At 51.7% G+C, this 13,249-nt stretch overlaps 1 protein-coding gene across 1 annotated transcript; it reads left to right on the top strand.

Moving 5' to 3' along the window:
- Positions 1-3,840: 3,840 nt before the first annotated feature.
- Positions 3,841-13,005, top strand: PYGO1 (pygopus family PHD finger 1). The gene is made up of 3 exons (XM_084816511.1): positions 3,841-4,329; positions 11,067-11,152; positions 11,817-13,005. Exons 1-3 carry the CDS (start codon positions 4,278-4,280, stop codon positions 12,924-12,926), a joined length of 1,248 nt encoding a protein of 415 aa, XP_084672637.1. The 5' UTR covers positions 3,841-4,277; the 3' UTR covers positions 12,927-13,005.
- Positions 13,006-13,249: the final 244 nt, after the last annotated feature.

The following is a 13,249-nucleotide window of genomic DNA, read 5'->3' as shown; positions in this document are numbered from 1 at the left end:
GAAGACCTACAACACCTTCTAGAACTAACACCAAAAAAAGATGCCCTCTTCATCATAGGGCATTGCAATGCTAAAGTAGGAAGTCAAGAAATCACCGGGATAACAGGCAAGCATGGCCTTGGTGTACAAAATGAAGCAGGACAAAGGCTAATCGAGTTTTGCCAAGAGAATCATATTCGCTGATCATAGCAAACACTCTTTTCCAACAGCACAAGAGGAGACTCTACACATGGACATCACTAGATGGTCAATATCGAAATCAGATTGATTATGTCCTTTGCAGCCAAAGATGGAGAAGCTCTATACAGTCAGTCAAAACAAGACCTGGAGCTGACTGTGGCTCAGATCATGAGCTGCTTCTTGCAAAATTTTGGCTGAAATTGAAGAACGTAGGGAAAACCACTAAACCATTCAGGTATGACCTCAATCATATCCCTTATGAATATACAGTGGAGGTGAGGAATAGATTTCAGGGATTAGACCTGATAGACAGAGTGCCTGAGGAACTATGGACAGAGGTCCGTAACATTGTTCAGGAGGGAGCAACTCAATCCATCCTAAAGAAAAAGAAATGCAAGAAAGCAAAGCAGCTGTCTGATGAGGCTTTACAAGTAGCTGAGGAAAGAAGGGAAGCGAAAAGCAAGGGAGAAAGGGGAAGATATACCCAACTGAATGCAGAGTTCCAGAGAACAGCAAGGAGAGACAAGAAGGCCTTCTTCAATGAACAATGCAAAGAAATCGAGGAAAACAACAGAATGGGAAAGACTAGAGATCTCTTCAAGAAAATTGGAGATCTCAGGGGAACGTTTTGTGCAAAGACGGGCATGATCAAGGACAAAGAAGGCAGGGACCTAACAGAAGCAGATGAGATTAAGAAGAGGTGGCAAGAATACACAGAAGAAATATACAGGAAAGATCTGAATGTCCCTGATAGCCATGATAGTGCGGTCACTGAACTTGAGCCGGACATCCTCGAGAGTGAAGTCAAGTGGGCCTTAGGAAGCATTAGTAACAACAAAGCTAGCGGAGATGACAGTATTCCAGCCGAGCTATTTAAAATCCTAAAAGATGATGCTGTTAAAGTGCTGCATTCAATATGCCAACAAATCTGGAACACTCAACAGTGGCCACAAGACTGGAAAAGGTCCGTTTACATTCCAATTCCAAAGAAGGGCAACGCCAAAGAGTGTTCAAACTACCGCACAATTGCGCTCATTTCACATGCCAGCAAGGTGATGCTCAAAATCCTACAAGCTAGGCTTCAGCAGTATGCGAACCGAGAACTACCGGAAGTACAAGCTGGGTTTCGAAGAGGCAGAGGAACTAGAGATCAAATCGCCAACATTCGCTGCATCATGGAGAAAGCAAGAGAATTCCAGAAAAACGTCTATTTCTGCTTCATTGACTACGCTAAAGCCTTTGATTGTGTGGATCACAACAAACTGTGGCAAATTCTTAAAGTGATGGGAGTACCAGACCACCTTACTTGTCTCCTGAGAAACTTGTACGAGGGTCAAGAAGCAACAGTAAGAACCGGACATGGAACAACCGAGTGGTTCAAAATTGGGAAAGGAGTACAACAAGGCTGCATATTGTCACCCTGCTTATTTAACTTATATGCAGAGTACATCATGAGAAACGCCGGGTTGGATGAATCAGAGGTCGGAATTAAGATTGCCGGGAGAATTATCAACAACCTCCGATATGCAGACGATACCACCCTAATGGCAGAAAGCGAAGAGGATCTCAAGAGCCTCTTGTTGAGGGTGAAAGAGGAGAGTGTAAAAGCGGGTTTGAAACTCAACATTAAAAAAACGAAGATCATGGCATCTGGCCCCATCACTTCCTGGCATATAGAAGGGGAAGAAATGGAAGCAGTGACAGATTTTACTTTCTTGGGCTCCAAGATCACCGCAGACGGTGACTGTAGCCATGACATTAAAAGACGCTTGCTCCTTGGGAGGAAAGCTATGGCCAACCTAGACAGCATAGTAAGAAGCAGAGACATCACCTTGCCGACAAAGGTCCGTCTAAGCAAAGCTATGGTTTTCCCAGTAGTAATGTATGGCTGTGAGAGCTGGACTATAAGGAAGGCTGAGCGCCGAAGAATTGATGCTTTTGAACTGTGGTGCTGGAGAAGACTCTTATGAGTCCCCTGGACTGCAAGGAGGTCCAATCAGTCAATGCTAAAGGAAATCAACCCTGACTGCTCATTGGAAGGACAGATACTGAAGCTGAAGCTCAAATATTTTGGCCACCTAATGCGAAAAGTCACTGGAAAAGATCCTGATGCTGGGAAGGATTGAAGGCAAAAGGAGAAGGGGACGGCAGAGGATGAGACAGCTAGATAGCATCACCGATGCAATGAATATGGACTTGAGCACGCTCCAGGAGAGAGCGGAGGACAGGAAGGCCTGGCGTGCTATGGTCCGTGGGGTCACGAAGAGTCGGACACGACTGAACAACTGAACAGCAATCCTACGGAAATTTGACTAGCACCCCCTTTATATTCCTTCCGGTGCCAGATCAAGAGATTTTTATTTGCCCAGGCATTTTAACTGGTTATCATTGCATTGTTGCTTCTGTGTTTCATCATCTGTATGAAGGTTACTTGTGTTGTGTTTATTGTACTGAATTTGTTACAAGACTTTTATGTACACTGCCCTGGAATCTGTTTGGATGAAGGGTAATTTAGAATATTTCAAAATAAACAGATGTCCAAAGTGTGTTACCATTTGCCCTGTTCATCTTCACAGCAACATGGTACACTATGGGCATACAGATAGGATGGAATATATTCTTCAAATGCTACTTTTGAGGACAGGCAAATAATGTCCCTGCCAACCACATCGTCTGCATTATGCAGGCCTCCACTCACCAGCCCCTTTTCCTAGCTGTGTGTGTGGTGGGGGGGGGGGGGCAGCGCTGCCTATCATGTGCTCCCTCATCCCAGGTTGCCACCTCTGATTACAGATGCTGCCTAGTGTTGCAGTGTTTCAACCGCCAGCCCAATCCGTTTGAGTAGAGGCCACAGCAGCAGCGGTGTGGCTTTCTTCCGCCTGGCTGTCCAGCCCCTGGTTCCTTCCAGCCCCTACAGTGGGGTGGGGAACCTGTGGCTGTTGCTGCACTCCACCCCCCATCAGTCCCAGTGGTCTGGGATGCTGGGAGTTGCAGTCCAACAACATCTGGAGGGCCATGTGCATCCATGCCTCACATTGCAGCAACAGTTGCCGAAACGGCGCAGCAGCTGGGAAGGGGGCGATCTGCCCGATCCTGCGCAGGCTCCTGGGGGGCAGCTTCCCCTGTGCTGGCACGCCCCTCTGCTCGCCTTCCTTGCTGCTGCTCCCCAAGGGCGGCGAGGGTGGCCCGTGGGGCGACGGCTCAAGCCCAGCATCCACTTCTGCTGTTGCGGCACAGTAAGAGCCTTTGGGCCGCTGAGACAACGCAAGGAAGCAACGGCAAAGCCCAGCTTAGTCGATCTGAACGGGGGCGCAACACAAGCCACCCCGTTCCCCAGCAGTGGCGGGGGCGCCTGCTCCCCCCGGCTCTCCCCTGCGGCCGGGCGACCACAGGGGGCCGCCCTCGGCTTGCAGCGGGCGGGGGCTCGGAGAGGGCCACCGGGACGGTAGCCGGGCGGCCTGGGCTGGCCGGAGGGGCGGCCGTCCGCCGGGCGGGGACGGCCACAGGCCTGCTGGCAGCCTACGCCCGGCCGGCCCACGGCCGTGGCGGCTGCCCCCAGCCTCGGGGGGCCTGAGCAGCCGCCGCCCGCCCTCCGCGCCGTGCGCGCACCGAGGCGGGCGCCCCGGCCTGCGGCGGCCCGGGCGCGGGGCTGCCCAGCGGCGGGCTCCGGGGCGCGGCGCCGCGGGGGCTTCCCGCCCGCGCCGCTCTCCGGGCCCGACGGGGCCCCGGGCAGGGCGGAGGCGCCGCCCACGCGCCCCTCCCGGCGGAGCCGCCGAGGGAGGCCCGGCTGCGCTTGCCCCGCCGCCCGCGCCCTCTGCTGCCGAGCGGGGCTCGGGCGGCCCCAGGGCGCCGCAGCGTCCGCGCGGCCTTCGCGAGGGCCCAGGCGCCGTGGGGCTCCGCCGCCCGCGCCCCGGCCCGCCCCGGCAGACGCCGGCAGAGGCGCTGCCCGCCCCCTCGGCGGCTCCCCAGAGGCCGGCGGGCGGCTCCTCCCGGCCCCGCGGGGGCTCGGCAGGCCGCCCGCCCCGCCCCGCCCCGCGCAGTCGCCGCCGCCGCCGCCTGCTGCCGCCCGGCGGGGCCTGGAGCGATGCGGGCCGGCGATGTCCGCGGAACGCGAGAAGGACCCCGCCGCGGCGCTCAAGAGGCCCCGAGGTAGGCAGCGGAGGCCGGCCCGGGCCTGCCTGGCCGCGCCCGTGCGCTGGCGGAGCCGCCGCCCGCGCAGCGCAGCCCGCGGGCGCGTGGCGGCGGCGCCCTCCTGAGACGCGCCGGCGGGGCGCCCGGCCCGGCCCCGCCTGGCGCGGCAGGAGGGGCGCGGGGCGGGATGGCCGCAGCCAGTCGCCCTCCGCGCGCGGCGCTTCCCCTTGCCGGGCGCGCCTCCCGGCAGCCCGCCGCCGCCGCCCGTCCTCTGCCGCCGCGCCTGCGACCCGCGGGCCCTCCCCCGCCGCCGCCCGCGCCGGGCCTTCCTGCCGCGCGGCCTGCGCTGCAGAGCAGCCGGGCGGGGCTGAGAGCCCCTCTCCGCCGGGGAGGCCTCGGCAGGGCGCAGCCGGCGGCGAGCGAGCGTGGACCGCCAGCCGCGTGCTCGGGGAGCTGCTCGTTAGGCCGGCCGCGGGCGCGCCCTGCTCCCCGCGAGGAGGGGCCCGGGTCTCCCGGCCTCCGCGGAAGGAGCCAGGCCGGCGCGCTTGAGCAGGCTCTCGCCTCGCCGTCACAGCCGGGGGAGAGCAGCAAGCGGGAAGGGGAGACGCGCGCGGCGGCGGAGGCGGCGGGGCGGTACTCGGGGCGGGCGGGCAGAGGCAAAGGCACATGGCCTCGGAGAAGCAGGGGCGCCCTCGGATGAAGACCGGCAGGGCAGAGGGCAGAGAGGGCAGGGACCTGACGAGGCAGAGGAGAGGAGGAAGGGGCGGAACGGACACGCAGGGGAGATCTGAGTGCCCCCGATAGCCGCGATAGCGCGGCCACTGAACCGGAGCCGGGCGTCCTCGAGAGCGAAGTCAAGCGGGCCTCAGGGAGCATTGCGAACAACAACGCTGGCGGAGATGATAGTGCTCCAGCTGAGCTATTTAAGGGCCTAAAAGATGATGCTGTTAACGTGCTGCACTCAATATGCCAGCAAATTTGGAACACTCAGCAGTGGCCGCAAGACCGGAAAAGGTCAGTTTACATTCCAGTTCCAAAGAGGGCAACACCAAAGAGCGTTCAGACCACCGTACAATTGCGCTCCTTTCACATGCCAGCAAGGTGATGCTCAAAATCCCACAAGCTAGGCTTCAGCAGCATGTGAACCAAGAACTACCGGAAGTACAAGCTGGGTTCCGAAGAGGCAGAGAAACTAGAGATCAAATTGCCAACATTCGCTGCATCTTGGAGAAAGCAAGGGAATTCCAGAAAAACGTCTATTTCTGCTTCACTGACTACACTACAGCCTTTGATTGTGTGGATCCCAACAAATGGTGGCAAATTCTGAAAGAGATGGGAGTACCAGACCACCTTACCTGTCTCCAGAGAAACCTGTACAAGGGTCAAGAAGCAACAGTAGGAACCGGACATGGAACAACCGAGTGGTTCAAAATTGGGAAAGGAGTACGACAAGGCTGCATATTGTCGCTCTGCTTATTTAACTTATATGCAGAGTACATCATGAGACCCCTTCATGGATCACTGCCTTGTTGTGGCGAAGGGGCTTGCATAACTCAGTGAAGCCATAAGCTATGCCGTGCAGGGACACCCAAGACGGACAGGTCATGGCAGAGAGTTCTGACAAAATGTGGTCCACTGGAGAAGGAAATGGCAACCCACTCCAGTATTCTTGCCAAGAAAACCCCTTGGAACGTATCACAAGGCTAAAAGAGATGACGCCGGAAGATGAGCCCCTCAGGTCAGAAGGTGTCCAATACACTACTGGGGAAGAGCAGAGGGAATTTCCAAGTAGCGCCAGAAAGAGTGAAGCAGCTGGGCCAAAGCCGAAAGGACACTCAGCTGTGGATGTGTCTGGTGGTGAAAAGAAAGTCCGATGCTGTAAAGAACAATATTGTTTAGGAACCTGGAATGTCAGATCAGTGAATCAAGGTAAGCTGGAGGTGGTCAAACATGAGATGGCAAGATTGAACATCAACATCTTGGGAATCAGCGAACTAAAATGGACAGGCACAGGCATGGGCAAATTTAATTCAGGTGACCATCATATCTACTACTGTGGGCAAGAATCCCTTAGAAGAAATGGAGTAGCACTCATAGTCAACAAAAGGGTGGGAAAAGCAGTACTGGGGTACAATCTCAAAAACGATAGAATGATCTCAGTACGAATCCAAGGCAAACCATTCAACGTCACAGTAATTCAAGCCTATGCCCCAACCACTGATGCTGAAGAAGCTGCGGTTGATCGGTTCTATGAAGACCTACAACACCTTCTAGAACTAACACCAAAAAAAGATGTCCTTTTTCATAGGGGATTGGAATGCTAAAGTAGGAAGTCCAGAAATCACCGGGATAACAGGCAAGCATGGCCTTGGTGTACAAAATGAAGCAGGACAAAGGCTAATCGAGTTTTGTCAAGAGAACACGCTGGTCATGGCAAACACTCTTTTCCAACAGCACAAGAGGCGACTCTACACATGGACATCACCAGATGGTCAATATCGAAATCAGATTAATTACGTCCTTTGCAGCCAAAGATGGAGAAGCTCTATACAGTCAGTCAAAACAAGACCTGGAGCTGACTGTGCCTCAGATCATGAGCTGCTTCTTGCAAAATTTTGGCTGAAATTGAAGAACGTAGGGAAAACCACTAAACCATTCAAGGATTACCTAAATCATATCCTTTCTGAATATACAGTGGAGGTGAGGAATAGATTTGAGGGAGTAGACCTGATAGAGTGCCTGAGGAACTATGGACAGAGGTCCGTAACATTGTTCAGGAGGCAGCAACTCAATCCATCCCATAGAAAAAGAAATGCAAGAAAGCAAAGTGGCTGTCTGATGAGGCTTTACAAGTAGCTCACGAAAGAAGGGAAGCAAAAAGCAAGGGAGAAAGGGGAAGATATACCCAACTGAATGCAGAGTTCCAGAGAATAGCAAGGAGAGACAAGAAGGCCTTCTTCCATGAACAATGCAAAGAAATCAAGGAAAACAACAGAATGGGAAAGACTAGAGATCTTTTCAAGAAAATCAGAGATCTCAAGGGAACGTTTTGTGCAAAGATGGGCATGATAAAGGACAAAGAAGGCAGGGACCTAACAGAAGCAGATGAGATTAAGAAGAGGTGGAAAGAATACACAGTAGAACTATACAGGAAAGATCTGAATGTCCTTGATAGCCGTGAGAGTGCGGTCACTGAACTTGAGCCGGACATCCTCGAGAGTGAAGTGAAGTGGGCCTTAGGAAACATCATTAACAACAGAGCTAGTGGAGATGACAGTATTCCAGCCGAGCTATTTAAAATCTTAAAAGATGATGCTGTTAAAGTGCTGCACTCAATATGCCAACACATTTGGAACACTCAACAGTGACCACAAGTCTGGAAAAGGTCCGTTTACATTCCAATTCCAAAGAAGGGCAATGCCAAAGAGTGTTCAAACTACCACACAATTGCGCTCCTTTCACATGCCAGCAAGGTTATGCTCAAAATCCTACAAGCTAGGCTTCAGTAGCATGTGAACCGAGAACTACCGGAAGTACAAGCTGGGTTTCGAAGAGGCAGAGGAACTAGAGATCAAATCGCCAACTTTCGCTGGATCATGGAGAAAGCAAGAGAATTCCAGAAAAGCGTCTATTTCTGCTTCATTGACTACACTAAAGCCTTTGATTGTGTGGATCACAACAAACTGTGGCAAATTCTTAAAGAGATGGGGGTACCAGACCACCTTACCTGTCTCCTGAGAAACCTGTACAAGGGTCAAGAAGCAACAGTAAGAACCAGACATGGAAAAACCGATTGGTTCAAAATTGGGAAAGGAGTACAACAAGGCTGTATGCTGTCGCCCTGCTTGTTTAACTTATATGCAGAGTACATCATGAGAAACGCCGGGTTGGATGAATCACGGGTCGGAATTAAGATTGCCGGGAGAATTATCAACAACCTCAGATACGCAGATGATACCACCCTAGTGGCAGAAAGCGAAGAGGATCTCAAGAGCCTCTTGTTGAGGGTGAAAGAGGAGAGTGCAAAAGCTGGTTTGAAACTCAACATTAAAAAAACGAAGATCATGGCATCCGGCCCCATCACTTCCTGGCATATAGAAGGGGAAGAAATGGAAGCAGTGACAGATTTTATTTTCTTGGGCTCCAAGATCACCGCAGACGGTGACTGTAGCCATGACATTAAAAGACGCTTGCTCCTTGGGAGGAAAGCTATGGCAAACCTAGACAGCGTAGTAAGAAGCAGAGACGTCACCTTGCCGACAAAGGTCCGCATAATCAAAGCTATGGTTTTCCCAGTAGTAACGTATGGCTGTGAGAGCTGAACTATAAGGAAGGCTGAGCGCCGAAGAATTGATGCTTTCGAACTGTGGTGCTGGAGAAGACCCTTACGAATCCCCTGGACTGCAAGGAGGTCCAGTCAGTCCATCCTAAAGGAAATCAACCCTGACTGCTCATTGGAAGGACAGATACTGAAGCTGAAGCTCAAATATTTTGGCCACCTAATGCGAAGAGAAAACTCTGGAAAAGACCCTGATGCTGCTAAGGATTGAAGGCAAAAGGAGAAGGGGATGGCAGAGGATGAGATGGCTAGATAGCATCACGGTTGCAATGAATATGAACTTGGGCACACTCCGGGAGAGAGCGGCCTGGCTTGCTATGGTCTGTGGGGTCACGAAGAGTTGGACACGATTTAACGACTGAACAACAACAGTTTGACCCTGCTTGGAGGGCTCCCCTTCCACGTTAGAAACTTCCTGGATGCGTGGTGGCTTCTTAGGCACTCTGAGCATGTTCATAACTCATTGTTACTTCCCAAGGGTGACCTGAAGCATTCAAAGCAAGTACTGGGGGTTGAGGCGAGATTTGAATGAAGTCCTGCCCTCTGGACGACCTTCAGACAAAGTGGGACTTGTAGCATTATTTATTTAATCAATGTATATAGTGCTTACCAGAACTAAAAATATACCTCCGATAGTGATACAGCGAAGAGCAGATCACCAGTGCATCTCGGTCGCAGGGAGTGGTGGTTCAAGCAAAGTAGCTCTTGTTTGTTGCTGTGCCCAGCTCCCACAGAGGAACCTGCCAACACCGATTCTTGTCCTGTTTATAAAGATTTTCCAGGTGGTGCCTCTATGCTAGGAAAAGGTCACCCGTGCTGAGCACAGCATGAATGAATGGGGCGGCCTGTTTCCATTGCATTCCAAGCTCGTGGGTAGCCTTGCTTTGGCTGGCGCAGACCTCAGCCGTCTACTGTCCCTTCTTGTTGACTGAGCTGATGAATGCTGCTTTTGTATGAAAGGGGCGTTGGACACATTTACTTGCCGTCTTCTAAGCCGTACAGGAAGTCGAGGTTTTTCACCTTCATTGCTGCACCCCTGGGGAGCTAGATGGGGCTGCAAAGATCAGGCTGCTAAGAGGGACAGAATTGCCCCATGTACAGGTGCCGTTCTGATTCTGCCCCCCATGTTCTGTGCCATTACAGGTACCCATGCTGGTAGGGGGGCAGGGGGATCAGGATTGTTACGGTTATATCTGGTTTCTCTTGACCGTCAGTCAGGCACTTGTGTGATAAGGCTGCAAAAAAGGAATGGGCTCACCCATGGCCCCTGGCTTCAGAAGGAGGAGGCAACAAGCTTGCAGTGCTAAACAGCATCACAGGAGAGGCGAGATGTGGTGTGTGTAGAACCGCTTGGCAGAGGGAGTTACGGTGGTTGCTGCAAAGACCTGTGTGAGCGAGCATCTGGCTGGGTGCAGTACTGTCGGTGGTCCTTTGTTTCATCTCTGTAGACTTCAGCATCTGCAAGGTCTGCTCAAGACCAGGCCAGCAGACACAGAATCAGCATCTTGTGTGTGGTAGTGCAAGAGGCTGGATGCTCAGTGGCTCACTGTATGGATGGGCCCTAAAGCACTATAAAATGTACAGCTAAAATAACGTACTGGCCATCTCCTGCCGTTAAATGTCTCTCCAAACAGAATGATATGTGATGACCCAAAATGCGATGTCCGTGTGTTGTTCCCCTTTGCCGGCCAGCTCCTTGGTGTCGGGGTTAGAACAATGCATTTATTTATTTATTTATTTATTTATTTATTTATTTATATTTATTAGCCACCCATCTGGCTGGCTACCTGGCCACTCTACATTATTTAAGCTGCAATCATGTACACACTTAACTGGGAGTAAACCTAATTAAACTCACTGGGGCTTACTTCTGAGTAGACATGCATAGGATTGCATGGTAAGGAACATTGGAAGCTGCCTTATCCTGAGCCAGACCCCCTTTGGTCGATGTAGCCCAGTATTGTCGACACTGGCAGCCGTGGTTCTCCAGGGTTTCAGGCAGGGTTCTTTCCAATCCCTGCCTGGAGACGCCAGGGTTTGAATCAGGGACATTCTGCATGCCAAGCAGGTGCCCTGCCACTGAGCAATTTCAGCTTTACTGCAGGTCACAGAGCTCCATTTACATTCGTAACTGCAACCTTGGGGGACTTTAGATGGCTAGAATGTGCACAGATCAGAACATGGGGGTCTGTGTAACAGAGAGAGAGTTACTGGCTACAGTCTATAGGAGAAAGTAGAATGGCAGTCCAGTTGCAGAACAATACTGATAACTAACTGCAAGATCTGTGATATACCAAAGGATAATGTAGTGCTGTTGCAGAGGTTGCCTGGGTTGCCTTTTCTCTGGACAGTCTGCCTGCAAGACCAGCTCTTTGGTGGAGTTAAATACAGAGCTCTGCACTTTGGCATCTTATAGGTGGTGACAGTGGATTGGATGGGTTCGGAGGCTCAGGAGTGCAACTTGGAAGCCCAGACAAGAAAAAGCGCAAGTCAAGCACTCAGGTGAGTGGCTCTGTGTTTCTCTTGGCACACGATGTAACCTGGAGCTCCCTGTTCCCGTACTGGAGGCCCACTCCCCTCCCACACCACTTAGAGGCTCTCGGGGCGGGGGGTAACCATCCTGAGCAAAAGATATAATCCAAACAAGATGTAAAAGCAACTTGGGAAAGTGTCTTCAGCTTCTCATTGGCAGGGGCTGGGAGATGCCCTCAGTGGGTAGTGTCCAATGCTAGTCCTACATAGAGTAGATCCATTGAAATGAATGAGATTTAAGTTAGTCATAACTAACATAAGTCCCATCATTTCAGTGGGTCTGCTCTACGCAGGGCTAACTTTGGATACTGCCCAATGTTTTCTCTGCTATTGGAGGCATTGCCTGCTGCCAGAGATGGCTGGTCTGACACCACAGCAGATCTGACGGGTCTTGTGTGTGAGGATTTGCCTTCAGCAGGGCAGGTAACAGTGGCAGGAGCCTCTGGTGAAGGACAAAAAGGCTCATGGGAGCATTTTTATGTATATGCCATAAGTTTAAATACAGCAGACACACCTTTACAATGGACACTCAGTTCTTTCACTGGACAGGACAAGAGAAATGCTGGGTTCCACATGGGTTACTCCTTTCTGACGAGTTCAAAGTAATGCTGATTTCTGCTTTTATCATTTCTAGGGGTCCTCCTTTCCTCCACCATCTGAATATGCTCCTCCACCAAATCCAAGCTCCGATCACCTTGTAGCTGCAAATCCATTTGACGATAACTACAACACTATTTCTTATAAACCGGTGCTGTCAGGAAGTCCATATTTTGCTAATCCCAGCTATTCTGGCTTTGGGGGCTACCACACTTTCAAAATGCCACCTCATATGCTTCCTAGAATGTCCTCACCATATGGTGCTACTTATCCACTCAGAAACCAGCCGCACCCATTTCCTCAGAATCCAGTGGGAATGGTCTTCAATCGGCCTCAAGCAAGTAACTTTGGGCCACATGAAAATGCTGGTTTTGGAAATCAGCCACCTTATAACACAAACATGAATCAGAATATCACTATGCCCAGCCAACATTTCCGGCCAAACCCTGGTGAGAACTTTGGCCACGTTCCTTCACAGAATACAATTCCAGTGCCACACCATGACCTGCCGTTGCATTTTGGGCCTGGCAACAATCCCAATTTCAATCACTCCCAGATGGAATCAAGCCATTCTTATGGTCCCCTGCCAAACAATTATAACCAGACAAAGCCTTCCCAAAAGCAAGGTGCAAATAAGCACAGCAACCTCCCGCAGCAGCAGCAGCACGGAACAGAAGATATTGTGAGTGCGGGAAATACGGACACAAAGACTGTGAATCAAAATATCCCAGCAAACCAAGAGAGCATTCCGTCTAAAAATGTTGAAAATCTGAACAGCAATCATGCGAATGGGACTCAGTACAAGGCCTGCCTCCCACGAGGGACAGCTGAGGGAGGCGGCTCTGAGAAGGGCAGCAAGATCCCTCTGCATCCCAGCCAGCACCGCCACGCTTCTTCCGAGCCTGTCTATCCTTGTGGGATTTGTACACATGAGGTGAACGATGACCAGGATGCCATCTTGTGTGAAGCTTCTTGTCAAAAGTGGTTTCACCGGATCTGCACAGGCATGACAGAGTCAGCATACGGATTGCTCACCGCAGAAGCCTCAGCAGTGTGGGGCTGTGACACTTGCATGGCGGACAAGGATGTTCAGCTGATGCGCACCAGAGAAACTGTTGGGCCGCCAGTGCTGAATGCTGATGCCTGAGACCCGCCCCCGTCTCTCCAGGACACTGAAGTGGCTGTCATTCATAAACCCCGTTTTCAGTTGAGGGCGGTTGTCATTTATTTTATCTCCGTTAATTGGTCTGTGTAACCAGTCTTTGTTTTCTGCCCAAGTGCATTAAATTTTCATCAGAAGAACTGCTAGGCAATGCTTGATTGATAATTGATTGCAAGTCTGGTTTTACACACGTGGAAAGTGGAGCTGTAACAATCTGCCTTTGTGAATACAAGCTCTCCATGGCTGTTCAGCTGCAGGTGGTATGTATTGGAAGAACCCCAAGGAGGAGCTGTATTTTTTTAATACTT

The sequence above is a fragment of the Heloderma suspectum genome, chromosome 11 (genome assembly GCF_057233095.1).
Source record: "Heloderma suspectum isolate Gila_16-S chromosome 11, 16-S_ref, whole genome shotgun sequence".
Taxonomy (NCBI): Eukaryota; Metazoa; Chordata; class Lepidosauria; order Squamata; family Helodermatidae; genus Heloderma; species Heloderma suspectum.
This window is presented reverse-complemented; position numbering and strand designations above follow the sequence as displayed.

What these genes read in the sequence shown, in the direction of transcription:
- PYGO1 (XM_084816511.1), top strand. Translation starts at nt 4,278, where the DNA reads ATGTCCGCGGAACGCGAGAAGGACCCCGCCGCGGCGCTCAAGAGGCCC. An exon ending in GGCGCTCAAGAGGCCCCGAG is followed by an intron (nt 4,330 to 11,066) that starts GTAGGCAGCGGA and finishes GGCATCTTATAG; the next exon opens with GTGGTGACAGTGGATTGGAT. An exon ending in AGCGCAAGTCAAGCACTCAG is followed by an intron (nt 11,153 to 11,816) that starts GTGAGTGGCTCT and finishes TATCATTTCTAG; the next exon opens with GGGTCCTCCTTTCCTCCACC.